This window comes from Lynx canadensis, chromosome A3, assembly GCF_007474595.2.
Source record: "Lynx canadensis isolate LIC74 chromosome A3, mLynCan4.pri.v2, whole genome shotgun sequence".
NCBI lineage: Eukaryota > Metazoa > Chordata > Mammalia > Carnivora > Felidae > Lynx > Lynx canadensis.
In genome coordinates, this window is record NC_044305.1 from 83,490,737 (window position 1) to 83,513,634 (window position 22,898).

A 22,898-nucleotide genomic window follows, 5' to 3' on the forward strand; every position below is an offset into this window, starting at 1 on the left:
TCAGTGACACAGAGCCACTGGGCAGCAAGCAAGAGGAGGCTGGGGCAGGGCTGAAGCATTTTCGTGACTGAAAGGAATGAGGACTTGGAGCACCTAACCTGAATATGAAAGCTGGCCTCTGCGGCGGCAGCTGGGTGGTCCAAGACATAGCGTCCAAAGGGTGCAGCAAGTTCAGGCCTGGCATCTCGGATACCCGGTCTGATAGGTGGGACCAGCAGCAATGAATTCTAGGCCACAGGCCAACTCAGAAGGCAGGCAGGGCTGGGATTGGAGTTCTGAGGTCTGTTTTCAAGGGAGAGAATCCCCTCCAGCTGGCACTTCACGGGAGCAGTATTTAGCCCCGGGAAAGAAGACCGGCAGGGGCTGGGGGAGGGGAGGAGAGTAGAGATTCCCAGCCAGCTTGCCTTTGGGGTCAAGACTAGGCCCAGAAGAGGACTAAAAGCAGAGCAGGGAATCCAGAGTCATGCCCACGCCTGAAGATCTTATCTGCATGAGGAGGGGGTGGTGGATGGGGTTATTTAGCTACAGGACAGCAGTTACTGCTGTGAATCTAGGTCCAGGGGACCTCTAGAAAGATCTAGGGTCCAGGGGACCTAGATTCCTAGGTCCTAGGCTCCAGGGGACCTAGATCATGGAGCCGAGGCCACTCTGACTCCTCCAGTGTCTGTGGGATGATTGTGTTGGAAACCCAGGGGGGCCTGGGTGCCAGGTAGAGGCAGCTGCAGGAGCTCAGAATGAGATGAGAACAGGCTGGAGAAGAAACGAGGTGCAGAGTGCTGTAAAGACTAACATCCTTTCTGTGGGGAAAGACGATTTCTGCCTTTCGTAGATGAGAATAGTTCCTGGATTCTGCTACTTGCTTCTTGCCCCGGGTGGATTTCAGATTACCATGCAGGTGATGTCATCACTGAAACCCCGGTGGATGTGGAATGCTGCCCCCCTGGGGGTGGGGGGCAGCCTGAGTGTCTTCTGTTCCACGCTGGTATTTCACCCAAGCAACCTTGTTTGCATTTCTGTATCCCTCCTGGAGAGGAGACTTTCCTTTCTTTGATACATAAACGGTGAGAGAAAATAAACTTTCCTTCGAGCTTGCGGTCAGTCCCTTTTCCCCTCTTCCTTTCTGCTGTGGCCCATTCAGCGTGGACTTCCCAGGTTCATAGAATGCATGGTGGTCTGCAGAGAGGGCAGTTTCCTCCCTGCATTCCTACTAACAGAACTTCGGATTTCTGGTGTGGAGGCACACTTGAAAACCATTCGTGTGATGCTGGAAAACGTACGCTTTGTAGTTCATTATTGTCCCTGTCCTTTCATAGATGACCACTTTTAAGTCCTGAGCAAGGGAAAGAGCCGTACTCTAGGTAGCTCGGGGCTCCCCTCTGCATGCTGATGGCTGGTAACTCAACTTCATACCCTACATCAAGTCTTTCTGTAGGATTTTCTCCTTTCGTTTTTGGAGGCACATTCAGGACAATTGCCTCCCTTTTTTGCCATGCGGCTGTTTGGCATCCTCCCGTTCTTGTGTACTTTCTTTGGATCTATATACACTTGATATTTGTTTTCTTCCTTGTACACTTCAGAGGTGGTTTTCATATTTAACCTCTTCCATTATCTTTGACTAAGGAAGACCTGTGTGGCCCCCTTACTTCGTGTCTCTTCCTTCTCTGACTTCAGTAGAAAGAGTATGATTCAGGGGATGTTTATGAAGTCTGCACTATCGGTTAGGCTTTGTGCTGGCTGTGGACAGCATGCAGCAACGGGAAAAGACACCGTTACTGCTCGAGATCTTTCTAGAGGTTAAAGAAATGCATCTTGATTGTTATCTAATGTCATGGGTTAAGTGGAGAGAGTAGTTCTGGAATGGTTAGGAGTTTAGCTTTGAATCTGATTTGGCTTTGAATTCATAGTGAGCTCTATTTCCTTATCTGTACGCCGGGGCCATTGCAAGCATGCCATGAAGTAATTCAGAAAAGCACTCAGTAAAGTATGTATTCTCCGTGGAGCTCATCATTGTCAGTAAGTATGAGTTGTTTTTAATTGGCTATGAAACAGTTTGAAAAAAACAACAACAAGGGAAGGACTTGTTGTTTAGAGAGAGAGGGAGCATGGGTGGATACCCACATGCCTGTGAGAGTGGGGGAGGGGCAGAGGAAGAGAGAGAAAGAATCTTTAGCAGACTCTATGCTCAATGCAGAGCCTGGTGTGGGGCTCGATCCCATGACTCTGGGATCATGACCTGAGTTGAAATCAAGGGTCAGATGCTCAACTGACTGAGCCATCCAGATGCCTCGAAGGATTTTTTAAATATGGAGAAATTGACTTTTTAAAAAAACTTTGTTTTTACCATAAGTAACCTCGGTTTCTAACTTTTTTTGAGGATTAATCAATGAAAAATAAAGGCCAAACAGTTTCAAGTGTCTAGTAAGTGCTCAATAAATGTTAGTTTTTATTATTACTGTTATTCTTGCTGTCTAGATAAGACATGGACCATACTTGAAAATTAGCTTTTTTTCTTCTTCTTTTTTTAAATCTACCCCCGCCTTTTTTTTTTTTTTTTTTGAGAGAGAGAGGGTGCAAGTGAGAGAGGGGGAGGAGAGAGGAAAAGAGAGAGAGAAAGGGAGAGAGAGAGAGGGAGAGAGAGAGAGAGAGGCGGGGCACACCTGAAGCTGGGCTAGAGCTCACAAATGGTGAGATCATGACCTAAGCCAAAGTCAGATGCTTAACTGACTGAGCCGCCCAGGCGCCCCCATTTTTCTATAGTGCATCTCACTTGTCCTAGACCTTAAAGATACTTTCTTAGATGGTATAATGAGTTTCCATATTTGTAAATTAAAACCAAAAGCCTTTACTATTAATCACCACGGAAATGTTATTTGGAGAACAGAGGACAAGGTATTATGAATTGACCTATGTTGTGTGGGGGATGAGAACTTGCATTAATAAAACTGTTTCCAGTGTATCACTGTCCAGCCCTAGGCTGCCAGTGTCTTGGGGTGGGGGGGGTTAGGTAGCACCGTCCACCCATTTTCCTCTGAAGCACACAAGTCACTCCAGGACTCTTTGCGGGGGGGGAAAAAGAAAAGAAAACATTAAAATGATATGCAGTGCTAGGAGAATGGGTGTATACATTTTGGAAAAGTGTCTCCTAGGAATGAGAAAGGGATGGCGGAAATGGGGAGACATGATGAGAGTGGCCGTGATTGTTTCCCTGCTTACAGTGCGGGGCTCAGAGAAAGTCCTTGGTAGCAAAACAACCACAGCAACGGGCATTTGTTGAGCTAAGCCAGCGCTGCTGGGTGATGCGTTCAGCGTTTTATGCAGCTTATTTTATTTCATCTATTCTATAACTCTCAGAGATAAGTACTATTACTATGCTTTTTTTTTTTTCCAGAGGGGTGAAACAGAGGCTTGGGGGGGTTAAGTAACTCGCTCAGGGTCGCACAGCTATCAAGCAGTGAACCTAGACAATCCGACTCCAGAGACTAAACTGTTCTCCGGTATTACCTCCGGGGCAAGAAGTGAGGTGTTCCATGTGCTGAGGAGATGAAGGAAGAGAGAGGGCTGTGGCACTAACAGAAAGGCGAGCGGTCCCTTGGAGACATCCTGGCTTGTTCTGATTCTCTGGTTAGTCCTAGAGACATCATGAGGTTATGCTCAAAATGAGGACCTGAACAGCCTTTTCCCCATTCTTGTCCGCTGGGTGTGGGGCCAGTCCTCGCCGTGTGCAGTGAGGGGAGACTGTCCCACCTTCCACTGTAACTAGGCACCTGCACACATCCAACACTTCCTAGCTTTATTTGCCTAGAGGGGAAGATCCTCCAGAACCTTGCTACAATGCACACTGTGGTCCCTGGACCTGCATCGCAGCATCCACAGCGCCTGGGAGCTTGTTAGAAATGCAGAATCTTAGGCTCTGCCCCTCTGAATCTGAAACTGCATTTTAACAGGATCCCTGGTGCTTCGTAAGTACATTACCTTAGGAGCAGCACTGCTGTAGAAGTTCCTTCATCCTTACCATGCCCACCAAAGCAAGTCAGCACCTTACGCCTGTCCCTAATTAGCCGAGTGACTGTATGTGTGCCAGAGAAACTCTACCGAAGAACCGAAGTCTTGGATAATCAGAGAGAGGTTTAGATGGAATAACAGACATGATGCCAGTAATTCTCAAACCTTTTCTTTCAGAAACGGTTGGATTTTCAGATGGTTTTACAATAAGAGAAAAAAACAAGCTTTCATTTTTTTTACCCCAACTTTCTTGCCTGTTTTCCTTCTAAGTAAACTTAACATCGCTTTTTTTTAATTATTAATTTTTTAGTGTTTATTTTTGAGAGAGGAGAGGAGAGAGAGAGCATGACCTGGTGGGGGGGGGGGGGGACGGGGACAGAGAGAGAGGGAGACACAGAATCTGAAACAGGCTCCAGGCTCTGAGCCGTCAGCCCAGAGCCCGATATGGGGCTCAAACCCACAAACCATGAGATCATGACCTGAGTGGAAGTCAGATGCTTAACCGACTGAATCACCCAGGTGCCCCAACATCACTTGATTCTTAATGACTTCCCAGTATACATGTTACAACCTAGTTCCATTTTACTTGGAATGCAAAGAAACCTCTCTGTACAGAATGCCATCTGTTTGTTTCCCCCTTGACCCACAGCATTCCCTCTTGCTCCAACTTTTACCTTACCTACCTCAGGGGGTACTTCTCCCACCAAACCACACTTGCCCTGCAGCTGCCTCCTCGCCCTTCCTGCACACACCATGCCCTTCCCTCCTACCTCCTTATGTACTGAGAGCAGATGAAAGGGATGAGGAGCCCATGAGGACCTTGAGAGAAGATCCCCAGGAAGCCAGGAGGGTCAGAAGATAGACCAGTGCCCTGAGTAAAGCACAGGCTCCGTCTAGCTACGCAGACCAGTGAAGTGAGGGCAGACACGTGAAGTTTCTACGGAACGTAGACATGTTATCCTGGTTTATCCGCGGCCATTTAAGAATGATGTGGTCCAGATGAACAGAATTTTACTTTTTTAAATATTAAAAAATTTAGGGCATTTTTAGGAAAATGTTTTCAGACTACACATACACTGTATCGTATCTAATTTTAACAAGCTTAAAGAATTTTTTAAACTCAGTAGATATTTGATTTATGGCACTATGCTACATATTTCTTTGTTTACCGCCTCTGTAGCATTTATAGGGCTGTTTTCCCCTATGCTAAAGGGCCCTAGTGTGCTATGCTTCTTAGGTTTTTATTTTTTGCCTTTTTATCATTTTACATTATTATAAAACTCTCAGTCTACAAACTATGAGGCAGGAAACCCGATGAGTAAACCTTTGAAAACTTCATCTAAAATACACATAACAATTCTCTGATTAAAGGTCTTACGGTCATTTCTCTGTAAAAAATATATGAGCTTTGCCACATATAATCTGTGATTCTAATCCACTGGTTCTCAAACTTGGCTGTACATTTTAATCATCTTGGAGCTTTACAACTCATTAATGCTGGGATCTCACCCTCCAAAATACTAATTTAATTGGTCTTGGGTAGAGTGGAGGCATCAGGAGTTGTAAAAACTACCACATGATTCTATGTGTAGCCAAAGTTGAGAACCAATTCAACCACTTCTAATCTGCATGTCAGGAACTTTGTTTTTAAATCCTCCTTTTCAAATGTATTCTATATAATTAAGTTTGTTGGAGAAGTGACCTCTTTGATAAATGAATGTTATCTTGTCTGTGTAAGCGTACGTATATATACACACACGCATACGTGCATATATACATGCACACATGCAGAATATGTTGAAGTTTAAAAATAAATTATATGGCAAGGTTTGAGGATCTCACAGAAATAAATGGTGTGTGTGTGTATGTGTGTGTGTGTGTGTGTGTGTGCGCGCGCGCGCGTGCGCGCCTGTCTATAAGATCCCATGTGTGGCATTTGTTTTCTGCTTTTGTTTTTACTAAGAGGTTTATTTATTTTCATGGTTAAAAAGAATGTTGTGACCATTCATTAATATATGATTTATATACTTGGGGAAGAATATCTCGAGGAATTTGTCATGCATTGCTATAACATTAAAAAGGTAAAGTACTAGTTCCTAAAATGCTTTCTGAGATGTTGATTCAAAACAAAAGTTTATGACTTCTGTACTGTTTTACCTTTGCAGTTGTAAGCATATTTTCTTTCTTTTTTCCTTAGAAAACGATGGGGGGATTTCCATTTTGTTTTACTGTTGGTATAAATACAAAGGTTTCAGTAATATTTTGCAGTGCACTCACATCCTGAAGTTTCTAAGACTTCATTAAGAAGTTATGCTGTTTTTTGCAGGGATTTCCATGGTGTTTAGCCGTAAAAAAAAAAAAAATGCTGAATGGTTGAAAAATGAGTAAAAATCTGTGCTTTTTTTTCTTTCCTATTCATCATTGCTGTTTGTCCTCTGTGGATAGGTAACTAATTTGCTGTTGTTCCCCTGAGGGGAATTCAAGTCAAAAAGTCATATTGAATTACTAGAAAAAGGTATTCCTATCTCAAAAGAACAAAGTACAATGATTAAAAAAAAAAACTTGGAAAATTTAGCCGATTCTTGGTGCACGTGTATCTGTCCACATTACTCTACTTGTAAAAATACTTACATAAAATAAATCTTAAGTAAACTACAAATTTGAATAATGACCAACTCTGACTGACAAGTCTTATTTTCCATGAATTTAGAAAGTCCTATTCCTTCCCTTAATTCCATCGATGGCATATTAAAATAATTCAAGAGATTTTCTTTGTATTGCACAAAAATCCAGTAAGCATTTTCATTCTGGGTCTTGGTTATTTAATTGGATTCTTTTCATATTTTTTTACCCTGTTGTGTTTTATGCATTATTTGTGTTCTCAGTGAAGAATTGTGAAGTGATAGATGCTTAATAGAATGCATTTAATTGTAGTCAAGGAGTGATTGCAAATTTATTTCAATGGGTTGGCAATCCTTAAGTTATAAACACCCAGATTGTACAAATGTCCTACATATACACACAAGTGTTCAACCAAGATCTCTCACTCCTAGTCTCCTTGCTGTGCATCCCCGGGACCCATTTACTGTCACCACAATCTCTGTGGAGAAAAGAAAAAGAAAAAGAAAAACTGAGAACAGTAAAAAAGGCATGGCTTCCCAAATGTCTTCAGGGATGAACAAGGGTGGAGTGGTTGAGAGCGGTGGGGTGTAATGACAAGTTTGGAAGGTGATCCTGGGGCTCTTCTGAAAGGCTGGCATCTGTGGCTTAAAACAACAACAAAACTTTCCCAACAGCAGCTGTATTAAAAAAATTTTTTTAAGCTTTATTTATTACTCTACCTGAAATTCTGCCATTTAAAGATTCATTTGCATTAACAAATTTCCTTTTCAAAGTGCCAACATTTCTGGGAAGGTGAGGGGGCATCAGTTATTCCTGCCTAGTCCCAACCAATTAGTGCTTTCAGATGGCTTTCTACCTAAAGTCTGGCTTAGATTCAACTAGATTCAAAGGCTGGGTATTTTGGTTGTTGGGGAATGATAAGTGTGAGCTCAGAGCAAGAAGAGGATAGATCTGGGTGGGGCGTCCACAGTGGGAGGAGGCCGCATGCCTCTCCAAGGCATTGGGCTACTTAGAGCCTCCAGGAGATGGATCTGTGCAATGGGAGTGACAAACAGAAAAGGAGATACTAAAGGCACTTACACGTGTTTTAATATTTTCCTAGGCTGACTCTGTATACAGGAATATGAGGAAAAAACTCATCTTCCTCCTTCTTACACTTTCTGACTTCTTGCACCCAGGGCTCAGATGTCAGTTTGAACTTTATTCACTTGATGAATTTCGTTGGCTTTGATGAGCAAACTTTGAGACCTAACCATTCTTAACTTGCTTCCATGTGAAAATATGTTCTACTGTCCAAGAGACCTAGTTACAAATTAACTTCAGAGTGTAATCTGTGCCTACATTGGGGTCTACCTGAATGGACTCATTGCTTTTCCATTGTCCCTCATTCCCCAGTCTTAATCTGGAATCAAAGGATTTTTTAGATTGAACTAGAAAGAGACACTGGGGAATGAGGCTTTATTTGGTAAAATTTATGTAACATCGGGGCATGCAATGGAGAGGACACTGGTGACACCATAGAAATACGTGCATGGGTTGCTACTCAGAACCCTAGGGACAAACACCCAAATCCTGACTGTGGCCCCTGAGGCTCTAAGTGTTCTTGCTCCTCTTACCTCTCCAATGTCATCTTGTCCTGCCTTCCCAGGTTCCAATTCTGTCGTTGTGCCATGCTTCCAGACACAGGGCCTTTGCAGATGCTGCAATACTTTTTCTGTTCTCTGCCCTTTTAGTCTGCTCACCATACCTGCTTGACTTTTCTCCATCCTTCAGATTCTGCTCAGATTCCTCCTAAGTCAGTTTCCTTTGTTTCACACACTCAGAGATTTACATTTCTTTCTGATGGAGGACAATTGTACATTTATTACTGTGTTTATTTCATTTAACATCTGTGCCCTCTAACTGAAAAGCTCCATAGAAACAAAGACTGTTCCTGATTTTGTTCACCATTAGTGTTTCTAATGGTTCACATAGTGTTTGGGATATCGTGAGTATTCAATACGTTTTCGTTAAAGAACAAATGAGTGAATGATGAGAGTGACCCCTTACACAAAAGATGGTTACCTATATAGGGCTCATTTAAAAAAATTTTTTTTAATGTTTATCTTTGAGAAAGTGGGAGAGACAGAGTGCGAGTGGGGGAGGGGCAGAGAGAGAGAGGGAGACACAGAATCCAAAGCTGGCTCCAGGCTCCAAGCTGTCAGCACAGAGCCCGGCATGGGGCTCCAACCCACAAACTGGGAGATCATGACCTGAACCAAAGTCAGATGCTTAACCAACTGAGCCACCCAGGCACCCCATATAGGGCTCACTTTTAAAGGCAACACTTCACTCTTTAGAAAAGGAAGCAGTATATTCATAGAGAGAGTTACTTTCTCCAGGCTCTGAATCTCCATTTCTTCTCTTAGGGTTCTGTGATGTCAGGAGTCCACTACAGGGCAGAATAAGGCTGTGAGCTCATTTCACACTGGTTAACGATTTTTTTAAAATGTTTATTTATTTTTGAGAGAGAGAGATAGAGTGCGAGCAAAGTAGGGCAGGGAGAGAGGGAGAGAATCCCAAGCAGACTCTGTGCTGTCAGTGCAGAGCCTGACGTGGACTTGAACCCATGAACTATGAGATCATGACCTGAGCCTAAATCAAAAGTCAGCCACTTAACCACTGAGGCACTCAGACGCCCCTCACAGTGGTTAACTATTAACAAATATTTGTCATCTTTAACAGACCTAAATTCAAAGAGAAAGGAAAAGCATTATGGCAAATCTCTGTGAAGCCAATCTGAGGCAGTGTACCTAGACGTTTCTTTTTATAAGGGCCAACAATGTGTTTATTTAAAGTTTGCTTATTCTTTTTTAAAATATATATATTTAATGTTTATTTATTTTGAGAGAGAGAGAACAAGCAGGGGAGGGGTGGAGAGGGAGAGAGAGAGAGAGAGAGAGAGAGAGAGAGAGAATCAATCCCAAGCAGGCTCTACACTGTCAGCACAGAGCCCTATGCAAGGCTCAAACCCACAAACTCTGAGATCATGACCTGAGCCAAAATCAAGAGTCAGATGCTTAACTGACTGAACCACCCAGGCACCCCAAAAGTTTTCTTATTCTTTTTTTTTAGTGTTTATTTGTTTTTGAGAGACACAGACAGAGAGTGAGCGGTGCGGGGGGTGGGGGGGCAGAGAGAGGGAGGGAGGGAGACACAGAATCCAAAGCAGTCTCCAGGCTCTGAGCTGTCAGCACAGAGGCTGATGTAGGGCTCGAACTCATGACCTGTGAGATCATGACCTGAGCTGAAATCGGATGCTCAACAGACTGAGCCACCCAGGCATCCCAAGTTTTCTTATTCTTAATCTTCTCCCCCACTCTTCTTACCTCTGTCTTTTCAGTCACTGCCTTTAGTGTATCTGTAGCACTGGCCATTCCTTTCCCCTTTTTAGAACCTCACACTGCTATGACAGGTGCCAACATCTAACACCGTACCTTGGTTTCCAAAGGAACCACCTCAGGATTTTCAGGAAAGTCCTAGGTGGTAACATAAAATATAGGAGAATGTGCTTTCCTTTGTTTTGTTTTGTTTTGTTTTGTTTTGATCAGCTGAAAATCACTTTAAATTAAGAAGAAGGAATCCTTAAACACCTAAGGATGAGAAGAAATGCAAAAGGGAGGCTGAGTTACTAGAACCCTAATTAGGGGCACCTGGGTGGCTCAGTCGGTTGCGTGTCCGATTTCAGCTCAGGTCATGATCTCACTGTCTTTGAGTTCGAGCCCCACATCGGGCTCTGTGCTGACAGCTCAGAGCCTGGGGTCTGCTTCAGATTCTGTGTCTCCCTCTCTCTCTCTGCCCCTCCCCCACTCACGCACTGTCTCTCTCTGTCTCTCACAAATGAATAAGTGTTAAAAAAATTTAAAAAAAAATAGAACCCTAATTAAAGTTAAACTTAAAAGTTGACCATTGGATTTAGACTATTATGTATTTGTATATGGCCTGCAGATTTGAAGATATATGAAGTCTGCTCCATTTTTCTTGAAAGTGTGTGATAAAACTCAAGAGGTCATAGTAGGTTTTCGTATGTCTTACAAAATCCTTTCTAATGTCTCCTAGGACCCTATGACATGTCAATCTATGACATGTCAGCATATCATATACTAATGTCCTCAGATAACCTGTTGCTAAAAAAATTGCTGAGGCAAGTGTGGAGGAATGATGCTATGGGAAAGACTGATCCATGACTTGGCAAAACAAGGAAATGCCAGAGTTTCTAGGGTTTTGTATTTAGCACTGTGTCTATAATCTGAGTCTGGAGTCTCAGCTGAGGGTGAAATTTTCTGCTCAGAGACAGTTGAGTTTCTTTGCTATGATAAAACTGGAAGACGTGTAAAAGTAATATGTATAATTCATTGGGAAAAACAGAGAGAGAAACAAAACTTTTGGTTTATTTTTTGAAGTTGAACTCAGGAAAAATGGACAAACAGCAAGAAATTTTAATTAGGTAAATAGTTCTAAATTGTAATTGAAGGACGTAGGAGCGCATTTTTGAGGGAGGGACTATGGCAAGCATTATGAAGAACTCCAATACTTTAACCCAATCCATCTTTTGTCCAAGATGAGCTTAAAGATTCCAAGGAAGCTTCCCAGCTTTGTAGAATGTGTTTCCTTTATGTTTTCTTATAGTTTAACTGACTTTCCTTCGTGAATATTCTTCAGGACTTTAAGTATGTATCAAAAAGAATTATAACAGCTGGAAATTGAAACTGTGGTTTTCTCCATGCAGTGAAAAAAAGAAATGCATTTGCTCATTCATTTAATACCCAATTGGCAAATTTGTACCCTGTACACTGGGGTAAGCCTGGGACTAGATAAGCTTAGAGGGGAGAATGACCCTGTCCCTGCTTTCATATATCCTGTAATCAAGTTGAGGAGACAGAGACAACAGAAATCAACAGTCTTGGTAGAGTATGATGTGTGTTTGGAGGCAGGAATGTCAGGAAAAGAAGAATTGGGGATTGGAGAGGGGTATCACTAAACAGCGAGAGTCCAGTGTGTGCTTCTTCTAGGAGATGGCAGTTGAGTGGAGCCTAAAAGGTCACCAAGGAGCTTCCCAGGAAGGACATTACCAAGGGGCTAGCACAGGGAACCACAAAGAGGTGTGAGAGCAGTGCCTGCGGGGAGACGGTGAGAAGGTCAAACAGGCTCAGGATTGGGGTGGGGCGGTGAGTACCCGTGAACACGGGGAACCCACAGAAGAAACACCCAGGAGAGAGACCGTGAAAGGCCTTCCACGCCAGGCTAAAAAGTGTGACCTTTATCCTGAAGGCAAATGATAGCCACGGAAGCATTTGAAGTGCCAGGGTTATAGGATCAGATATGTATTTTAGAAAAATCATTCTGGCAGCTATTACACATTCTCAATGAAGACAAAACACTTCTTTATAACCTCTGAAGTATTTTAGCTGGTTCCTGAGAAAGGCTTGTCTATAATTCTCACCATTTATCCTCTTAACATAACACAGAAACATTATCCCATCTGACTTCTGGCTAAGTAGACACAGCCATGATCTGGAGAAGTGGGTTTGGGGTAGTTTTACATTCTTCCTAACAACCTGGCACACCCGGATAGCTCCACTACAAAAGAAACCTGACCTCTCCATACTGATGGGATGTTTGCACCAGCAGCCCCTAGAAAGGCAGGAATGTTCTACACGCCATGTAAGGGGTGAAATGCCGTATTCTCTCTTGTTGATGTGCTGTGTGAGAAAACAGACAAGAGAAAAAAAGAAACCCTTAATATTGGATGAAAATTTAGCCACCTTACAACATGAGCTGTACAGTCTTAAAGAATGCTTTTGAATTGACCGTTTGGATACCTTTCAAGACATGACAGAATTTACTCCGTATCGAAAGATGCGATTATAAATGGCCTTGGTTTTGAGTCTCCGTCCATTTCTGGGATAAGCATTCTGTGTCCAAACACTTGAAGATGAGTAAAGCAAAAGTTAAGGAGAGAACCTGGCTGGAAACTGTGGGGTCTCAATAGAAAATCGTAAATGAATCGTCTTGGAGCTGGGATGGCTTCCAGCAAAAGAAGGAGGTCCACAACCCAACACTTTCATTTGCCCTGGCAGTTGAAAGTTCATATCCCTAATTAGGAGTTTTGCCTCTGTGACGTAACAAACCCTCTGGCAGACAACCCATTTTGTTGATGCCTGCTGGCCCACTGACTGGAGGTCCCTATCAGTTGTGATGTGAATCTTGGGCACTTTGGGGTTTTGTTTTAGCCTGGCTCAGGCTAGGTTTTGGGGAAGAGCAGTCCTGGGGGGGAGAGAGGGAGTCAGGAGGAGGAGAAAAATGGGAGCAGGGCTGTGACCTGCCGGAGAGGAGCCCCTGCTGACACGGTCAGTCTGACCCATTGAATGGCCTGAATACGGTAAATGCCGCTTTATCCTGCCTTGAAAGGCACGAGATAGCACAGTCTAAATGCCTGGGCATGCTTAAATAGGCGACTCGGGATGTTTGAGTTGAGCGTGTTTGAAATCTGAGCTCTCTGACAGCCTGGGAGCTGCCACAGGTCACCTGCCTTGCTCCGCAGGGACAGACCAGGTCTCACAAGAAATTGTCCGTAGACGAATTGTAGTACAAATTCCTTTCTTTGTTGGTTGGCCTCTTTCACTAGACCATGGCCTATAAAATTTTGTAAAAACAATTCTTAAATATTATTTGAAAGGGCAAATGGCCCACGCTGAAAGGTTTGACAGTTTGACATATAGTGCATGGTTTTGATAGCTCGGAAACTGAAAAGTGTGGCCAAGATTCTCTCCCTGCTTGTTAGAAGCCTGGTGTTTTTTACATAGTGTCTTGTTGCTGCACAGACTTCCTCTGCTTCCAGCAATCTGACAGGCAATGAGTCTGCTTCAGTGATCTTAAATCCTTTTAGACTAATTTGTGAGAGAGCAGAAAAATGGCTAGCACCTTTGAATCCAGCGTCCAAAAAGCACAGAACCAGGTATTGCCAATTAAGGAGCCATTCGGATAATCATATCAAAGCAGATTGCTTTGGAGTCCTCTCATAAGGCCTGAGCTGGTGCCGAGAGAGAGAGAGGAGAGAGAGAGAGAGAGAGAGAGAGAGAGAGAGAGAGAGAGAGAGAGAGAGAGGAGCCCAGAGTTTCACTTGAGTGAGGGAGAAAAAAGGGATTTGAGTGGCCCGGTCTCATCAGAGCCGGGAAGTCACAAGGAAGTGGATTTCTGCATTAGAATGTTACATATGTGCAGGCAGTGTGTGCCTCTGAGCCCATCGGCTGCCACTGCATAGCCAAAGGCCATTTTCGGGAGCCTCTGGCCCCTCAGTCACTGGCCTGCTAGTTAATTGCCACACGGACTTCATGACACATGGGCAGATAATATGACATTTTCGGTTTCTGTCACTAGCAAACGCCACAACGTTGCTTGCACTAGTTGCTAAGAAGCTGTCAGAAACCATTAGCAATTGGCTAAAGTCGCCCTATGGCATTTCCTCATAGCATCAGCAAAACGAGCATAAATCACCCACTGGAGCCTACTGCTATCCTAATGAGGCTGTAAGCTTGTTTATGGACTAGCATCATTTTTATGATTATTTCCACCTTTTCAGTTTGCCTTCATTTGGCGGCAGGAGAAGTCAGCTCCAGGAATGAAGTCACTGCTGACATTTTACAAATGTGGTTCAGAGCCGCTGCCTGCTGCCATGTGGTCGGCCGGCGGTTCTCCAAGTTTGTTTAGTGATCTTAAAAATAAAAAAAGGAAATAAATCCTCCAGAGACCGCATAGAGGTGACTGTATCAAATTGCAGAGTGAATGGGAATGCTAAAGGTACAATCGACCATTTAGACTTTCCTCTGAGGTTGAGACGTTTCGAGATCAATTTTCAATTCTAGAAAGTGGAAGAGGTTAAACAATTTATTAAAATCTATGAACGTGTTTGCTTTTAGAATAGTCTGTTTTATTATGCTCCTCTCCTTCCCCATCTTCTCCATTTCCCTAACTTGTGTCGGGAAGGAGCAGGGTTTATTGTTTTAGGCTTTTCTGAACATGCACCAGTATTTACACTGGATTGAAAGCATTTGCTTCCAATGAAAATCTTGTCTTAGATTACAACCCAGCAGTGTAATTTCCCTCCCAGATGGGAGTAAAGTAGCTGTATTTGCCTAAAAACAGTAGGAAGAACAAACTGTGCATTAAGCCAAGGCTGTTTTTGGCTTGAGCTAATGATGTAATAGAAACCTTTTATTCAGGAGAGGTCACTGCCAGGGACTGAAGGAGGTGATCTGGCTCCTGCTTGAAAGGTTTCTCCATTGTATCTACATAAGTCTTCACTTAAAAAATTCTGTTCCTAATGCTTCTGCTTTCATACAGCAGAAATAAACAGGAAAGGTTCTGGTGAGTGTTACACATGGAATGCAGAAAGCCTTCCTCTCCTAATGGAGTATATAATTCAGGTGCCCTCAAGGCACGCTTTCAGGAATTCTTTTGCCTGAGGTAATGGGAAGCTAAGGCTGCTTTAAGGCCTTGATTATCTATTGATGCACAAAGCTGGAAAAAAGTCATCTCCGCTGGATTATAGTAGATATTTCCATAAATTATCAATGAATTCTCTTCGAGGCAGGCACTAGGCATTGCCTGCTAAATTAATCTGAAGGGGTTTGGAGACAGATAGAAAGGCTATTTTTTTTTAAGGTGGAAAACAATCATGGAGAGGTGGTAAAAAACTGTCATTAGGTTAGAAGCTTTTCATTTTTAATCAATGATCAAGTAATATGTTTCTTTTCCTCGGTTACCTTTTGCATATTGAGAGTGGATTAGCCCATTGAAATTTTAAATGCTGTTGAGTTGGTTTCTTTTCTCATGTTTCTTTAATGAATTGTTATTTTATATGGTGAATTGCTTCTCTGAATAAAAAGCCTCTTTAAATACTGGACTTTCAAGGAATTTATTAGGCAAATCCAAGGGGACTCCTTATACAACACTTGGCTATGCAAATAACGAGTTTGGTGGGGTGGAAGGGACACTGATTTAGGGGTGCGGGTGTCTGGTCGGGCACAGGTGGGCCAGTCCCATCCCTGCTGCGTGACCTTGGGTAAGTCACCCACCAGAATACAAGCACTTTCCTCACTGGTACGGTGAGGGTTTTGGAACTATGGGTCTATATGATCTTTTCCACTGAGAACACAGCAATGATTCTGTGGGGCTTTAACAAAGTATATGGATTTTAAGTATAATAAAAGTGTGCTTTTTAAAATTAATAAAAATCCCACTCTGAAAAGTTCTGCAAAAGTTTTGTATTTGCGGCACATGCTGTAATCATAGCAGAAATGTTGAAACTAGTCTGTTCCTCACCCAACAAGAGTTTTTATACTTTACCTCAGGACAAGTTAAGGCAGTTTGAGGGCAATTTTCTTTGTTGGGGAAGGGAGATGGGGGGGGGGTGTCCTAAGGGAGTTGTTAAGAACAATTGATTAATGGCAACATAATTACTAAAGATTAGGCTGAAATAACTGAATCAAAGTAGAGAATTCTTTGCATATGTAGTGTATTTAGGTAACAGAAATAAGGAATACGAAATAAGAAATTCACAGAGTGATGTAACTGAATCTGAGGCTAGTTCCAATGTACAGTGACCAGGAAAATTGCCTTGCCAAAGGACCTCATTGTTTGGGCCTGTAGACTGCTCTCTAGTGACTTCCATAACCCAGGGAACGTGCTCTCAGGTGCATGTCTTGCCTCAATCCAGAGCCTTACTGCTGTAGCAATTCTTCCTAGGCCAGACCAACCTATCCCTTTCTGAAAGTCGGTAGCTTCCCCCAAGAGCAGGGGCAGCAGGTAGGAAGGCACATTTGATAGAAGCTAAGCTCCTTTTTAGTGTAGTGAGTTCAGTCCACTCTCGTTCCCTTTGAACTTTTGTGTCCAAACCAAGGTAGTTAGTTTCCACTTGTGCCTTATGACTTGTTTTGGACAGTGTGATTACATGGGCTGAAATTTCATTTTTTTTTTGTCTTATTAAACATGACATTGTAAAAGGAATCCTACATCTTTAATTTTATTTTGTCACAGAGCCAGAATATTTTCCAGAAGAAGCAACGTAAATGTTATGGCAAAAATCAATGGAAAAATAGGATCCGATATTCAGGAAACAGATGATTTGTCAACAGATGATTTTGCAATGAGAAAAAATTAAATCTAGAAGAAACTTTAGAAACTTCCTGGATTTTTAGGATAATACAATTCCCATTGACTATTAATTTAACATCACTTTATTTGACTTACATAGTAATCATTTCCTAATTAAAAAACTATTTCAGGAGTTTTGCCCTTCCTAAACTTGATGCTCTCTTTTTATGACAAGAAAAATTACATTCTATTTGAAGCATTCCTATGTCAAACTGCTTAGATGATGGATTACCTACCATTTCCATGGCCTACTTTAGTCTTAAGATAGATCACTTGTGGAAATAGTTGATACCTTGAATGCATCTTCTCACATGTTGACCACATCAACGACTATATGTGAGGTTTGAATACCCAGGAATTGGCCGCTGCCAATGGCGGCCACTATATTTAACTCCCCACTAGGAGTTAGGCTTAGCATGTCTCAGCTCTACACATCTGAATAATTACCATGGCAACAAAGCTACTAAAGAGATTGGCTATTTCCCTTCATTCCCTTTGACTTTCCCCACTGTTCTTTGGAAGAAGTTCCTTAGACCTGACTACTTTTGAGTCTAGGCCTTGTTTTACTCTTTGTTTTGGAAAAAAAAAAAAAAAAAAAGTACCAAATAAACTATTAATCATTTATATTGCTCTTTTGGTTTTGTTTATATCCAAAGGCATTCTATTTGAATAAAGCATGTCAAGGTAGCATCAGTCAAAATTTGATTCACTATGTTTGCAGGTGATGGCTTGGACAACAGTGTAGCTTCCCCCAGCACAGGTGACGATGATGATCCAGATAAGGACAAAAAGCGTCACAAAAAGCGTGGCATCTTTCCCAAAGTAGCCACAAATATCATGAGGGCGTGGCTGTTCCAGCATCTAACAGTAAGTGGATTCTAAATGACATATGTAAACTAAATATGGACAATGAACCAGTTGTGGTAGAAAAACAAGGGGGGGTGGAAATGATCCCTCTGCACTTGGAATATTTCATAAATCGCTGTGTTCCCCTAGCTTTTACAAAAGTGCTAGCACTTATTTCCTAGATTCTTACCCCAAATGAGGAGTTTTATTTGCAGTTCACTACTGCAATTTTGTTAACTGTAAGTTACAAGGTTTAGGAGTTCATGTGACTCCTAAGTTCATTTTAAGTATGTATGCTAATGATGTTGCTTTTCTCAGTGTGATTCTTAGGTACTTAGAACCGAGTCTTACTAAGAAGAAAGTTCAGAAAAACCCCAAAGGGAAGGACTTAATTCCTTCTAATGCTTTAGTGGACCTTTACAGTGAATGGTCCGAAAAAGTTTAAGTCTTGTTGCAATGGCAAGATGCTCACATAATTTGCTTTTAAGTGGTTTGAGTGCACTTGGTTGCCATTACAAAACATTCATCTGAGTCACGGCTGCACAGTGAAAGTGGTCCCTGTACTTAGAACTGTAAAGGAAAACAGCAATATAGAGTCAGCTCTTCCTGTGTAGTCCCCTGTGACTTTTCAAGCAGAGTAACAGTTTATATTGTCTGTGTGAGTATTGCTGTTTTCACTGCAGGAATTCTCCTGGAGATGTGAGAAACTGGAGATTTGGGGCTTTATGCCACCAAGGGATTTGTTTTGTTTGCTTATTGTTCTGAATGAATTTCATGTTCAAAATATTTATAATCATAATATTGTGGTGGATATTTTTGTAAGTGCATACTGATTTAATGACATCTAAGGAAGAAGACAAAATGAAAATTTATGGATAAAATAATATTTTAGAAATCAGCAAAATTGTTGGTGAGGGAGACATTCAATGTTAGGGACAAAGGTTGAATTTAAACAGGTCATAGCCTAGCCTAGCCTAAGATGAATCAATGTTAACCATCTTGGCTTTTTAAGAACAATTTCAGGAGCAAACTTTTTATGTGACTCTGTTTAGCATAGTTGGCTTTTCTTGAAGTTATTTATTTTTCTTAAGTATTAAAGTTAATTCTGCGTTGTCACAAACGTATCCAGGTCTGTTGACCCTCACACCCTTGCCCCCTTTCAGGGCCATGTTCCTCGGTGATTTGTACCGTTACAGGGGGACACACAGGGGCTATCGAAGGCCATGCTGGTTGCTCCTCTGCATAGAGGCTGCGCCTCCGTTAACACTCCAGGGTATAAGTTAATCCAGAATTTCCAGTGTCTGTGCATAAAATAAAAACAGAGCAGCAGGAGTAACTAAAAAAATAGTTTCCTTCCTCTCTTCTAACCATTGTGATTCCAAATAGCAACTAGACTACACTGCCGGTTTTGGAATCAGCTGTGGAGGTTGGTTCATGCTGGTAGACAGTTGAAGATTTAGACTGTGGAACTGATTTTAACATCATATTAGGTCTACCTAAAACCCACTTCAAGTGCCATTACTTAGCTGACACTTGTTACATATGTGTGGATAGTTTGCGATCTATCTGCCTTGTACAAGTTTGCTACTGGGGATTATCAACCACTACGGAAGGGTGGGGGGAAAGGCGAGGGTCTGGAGGGCATAGCGGGCATAGCATGAAGAATAAACAGCAGGAGGTACGAAGTGCCATTTGGTCAAAGGTGCTGATGCGACCATGCTGACATTTCATCACTGGAGCTGACCAGCTAACCAGATCTGGAGGATGAGTGGGGGGGAAGAGGGGACGAAACCAGGTGAACCCTGCAGGTACAACCAGTCTGTTTCCTATACTGACAGAAAAAAGTGAATGGATTTCGTGAGCTTCCATCTCAATCTGCAAAGGAGCTTTGGCTTTACTTGAAGCTGAGGTGCCCCTGAATAAAATATAATCAAATATTGGTTCAGACAGAATCAGGAGAGAGAGGAGCAAGTTCTTTTATTCATCCACCAGACTTCCTGGTTTTCTAGGTCATATCCTTGTGAAGAACCTTGCAGAGAGCTATGTTATCTTCTTACAACGAAACAAAACAAAAAAGTCCTTAACAGCCAGCAAGATTTTACCTGCATTGCAATGCTTTTTGTGGTCCATAGGTTATTTGGGCAATGGGAATAGAAACTATTGATAAACTTCCTGATTTCTTGAGGTCTGGCTAATTTCCCTCAGTTTGGGGGTCTGTGCTGGCCTATACCACTACCCTGGAAGGGGAAACCCACTTGTCCATGTCTCCCTGGCTTTCTATGAATGCTCACAGAAGTTGCCTTGTGGTTTCCATTGGACATTCCCACCCATGTTCCCCACTCCACTGCCATGTGCTCACACAAAAATATGGATGCTGGTAACCATCTCTAAAAAGCAAATGTCTCATAATATCCTGTAAAAAACAAAGGAGATATATTCAAATTTTCTCCCTTTTTCCTTCCCCCAATGAAAAAGATTCCCTTCCCTCTTCTCCAATTGCAAGAGCAGATAGATCTCCAGTTACCAGGAACACCCGTCTCTGTGTCTTGTTATACTTCTTGAAGAAATCCACAGACTGCTTAGGTAATGCTTATAGTCAGGAGCTGAAAATAATAAATTCTATGGAAAAACCTCTAAAGAGTTTTGTTATTTGTCCAAATGTAAGTAAGAGTGACATCTACATACTAGTCTTGTTGCAACTTCTTTCAAGTTCTAAAAGTTCTTTAGGGATGCACACAAATGACAGTCATTTGGCAGACAGGACAAATTTTAAATGAACACATTCTTTAAAAAACAATTTTTTTTAATGTTTATTTATTTTTGAGAGAAAGACACAGACAGAGCACGAGCGGGGAAGGGGCAGAGAGAAAGGGAGACACAGAATCCGAAGCAAGCTCTGAGCTGTCGGCGCAGAGCCCAACACGGGGCTGGAACTCATGAACCACAAGATCAGGACCCAAAGTCAGAGACTTAACGAATTGAGCCACCCGGGCGCCCCTAAATGATCACATTCTTACTATATGATTAATGCAGCTTATCTAGAAAATCCTGCCTGAAATCTTGCAAGATATAAAAGAGCAATTGAAACTCTGGCTAATTCAAATAATAGCAATAACAATTTATTAGCAAACTGTACAAACTAATCTTTTCAATGCCAAAGGGCATATTATAAGACCTCACACACCTCTTTGGACGCAAATTGCTACTTTTCCCACCCTTTTTCAAATAAATGGATCAATCTTTTCATTGGGCTTATTCAGTAACAACAACAACAACAGCAGCAGCAACTACCTGCCTTTGAAAGGGCTTTCTAGCATTTGTGTGTTAGAGGAGTAGAAAAGGGCCTGAATAAAACAAAACAAAACAAAACAAAACAAAACAAAACAAAAACTTTCTGGATTTGCACCCCAGATGCATAAGAAAAATGTGCTGTTCTGTAGTTGTCCACAGGTAGATTTAATCAGCAGCACATTTTTCTACCTGAAGAGAGAATGAAAGCTTCATTCTTGGACTCACAGTCTCTAGCAAGCTAAACTGGAAATAACTTATATATGATGAAAATAATCAAAAAGGAAACAGATTTTAAACTTTGGTGCTTATGGGTAAAAGGAAATTTCAGTGATGCAAATTTCTACCTTAGTTTCAAGTTGAACATTTGCCAGTTCTGATAACTAAAGAAGATCTCTCCGAAGAAACTGTTGCCTGGAATTGAAAAGAATGACTGACGTTATTTAGATAATAAGAGAGAATTAGAAAACAAAAGCATTTATTAATAGAAGTGCTTGCATTTGCCTGAAGACAAATTACTGCCAACAATTAAAAAATACTTAATATTTGAGTATGAGTCACTGTATATTGACAGTTCAGGGACATATGCTGCATCAAAGTTTCTTTTTCCCTTAAAGGCATTATTCCAACTACAACTATAACCTACTATGTCATAATGTTCCAACTGGATGTGTTTTGCCTATTGCTAGTTATTTCACTAGGTAGTGTTACAAAGATATGCCTAAGGGCCTAGTAGAAATGAGGAGAAGGAATAAACAAATACAATGTTTAAGGTAAAAATCAAGGTGTTTTTTGTTTTGTTTTGTTTTGTTTTGTTTTCCTACCCTAACATATTGCAGATTTAAATATAATCTAAATAGAAAAGCGGTTAATATGGTTCTTATTTAAAATATGCAGTGATCTATTTTCCTGCATGGAGCTGCTGTGTATCCCAGGAATCTTGAAATTTAGGGAGAATGCAGGCTGTTAAAATAACACACCTGAGGGTTCAGGTGAAGCAACCATACAAGGGGTGACATATCTGGCATTGACTAGCAGGGGAGGTGACCCTGAAGGTGAATTGATTTTCATTCACATTCTCTTGGATTCCTTTCACTGATCTTTGGGATCCCATTGGTACTTCATAGAGACACTTTGTTTTCTATGTCAGATACACATATTTTACACATGGTTTTGTTTCTTTTTGCGAACTCCTGGCCTGGAAAAACAATTTTTTTTTTTTTTTTTTGGTCTGTGGCAAAATTATGTCTCGATTTCTGATTTATAAGGCTTTCCTCTCAATGTGGATAAAGCCAAAGTGAGAGGTTGTAGAATCTTCCAGGTTGAGAATGGCGTTTCCATAGAAACACTATTAGATGAAAAGTGCCCTGCGGGTCTGCCACTCTAAGGATGGAGTAAATGGAATTGAATTGGGAATTGAATGCTCTAGAAGAGACAGATGTTGTTTCATTGGTTTTGCTTTTGGTAACAAGATCTGTTGGCGACATCTTAGTGTCATATCTCTGCTTGCAGTTTTGGAAGAATTGTTCTCTAAACATTAGGAATTATTATTATTATACTGAAAAAGTGCTTCTCATTGGTATCCAGACAACCCATTCTGTTGATCAAGGCGAGTGAAAGGTCAAAAGGCAGACAGAAGGACCTGTAGGCAGGCAGGTAGGTAGGTAGTAGATGAAATTTGCTCCTCTCTTTCCATTTCTGTTTTTCTGTCCCTCACCTCTATACACTGATAGATTTAAGAGTAATTATTTCCATTGTGCTTAACCAGCTAGCATGATTCAGCTCAAATTAGTCCTAAGAAGACATTGGGGCAGGAAGACTATATTCTTGAACTCCTGCATAGACTGGGAGTCAGGGTAGTACAAAGTATTTGAGAAAGACAGTCTCTCCTTCAAACTAGTCCTAATTTATCTTTATGTTCATGTGCCTGACCTAAGGAAGGTGGT

The 22,898-nt window shown here is 41.7% G+C and overlaps 1 protein-coding gene across 4 annotated transcripts in view; it reads left to right on the top strand.

Annotated features, from left to right (window-relative positions):
• Positions 1-22,898, top strand: part of MEIS1 (Meis homeobox 1) — a 138,417-nt gene that overhangs the window by 59,728 nt on the left and 55,791 nt on the right. For 3 of the 4 annotated variants that reach the window (XM_030310718.1, XM_030310720.1, XM_030310719.1), the window contains exon 8: positions 17,540-17,685. The exons of the other annotated variant lie outside the window; for it this stretch is intronic. In XM_030310718.1, coding sequence (XP_030166578.1) covers positions 17,540-17,685 — 146 coding nt within the window. The remainder of the gene's footprint in view (positions 1-17,539; positions 17,686-22,898) is intronic. 4 annotated transcript variants of the gene reach the window in all.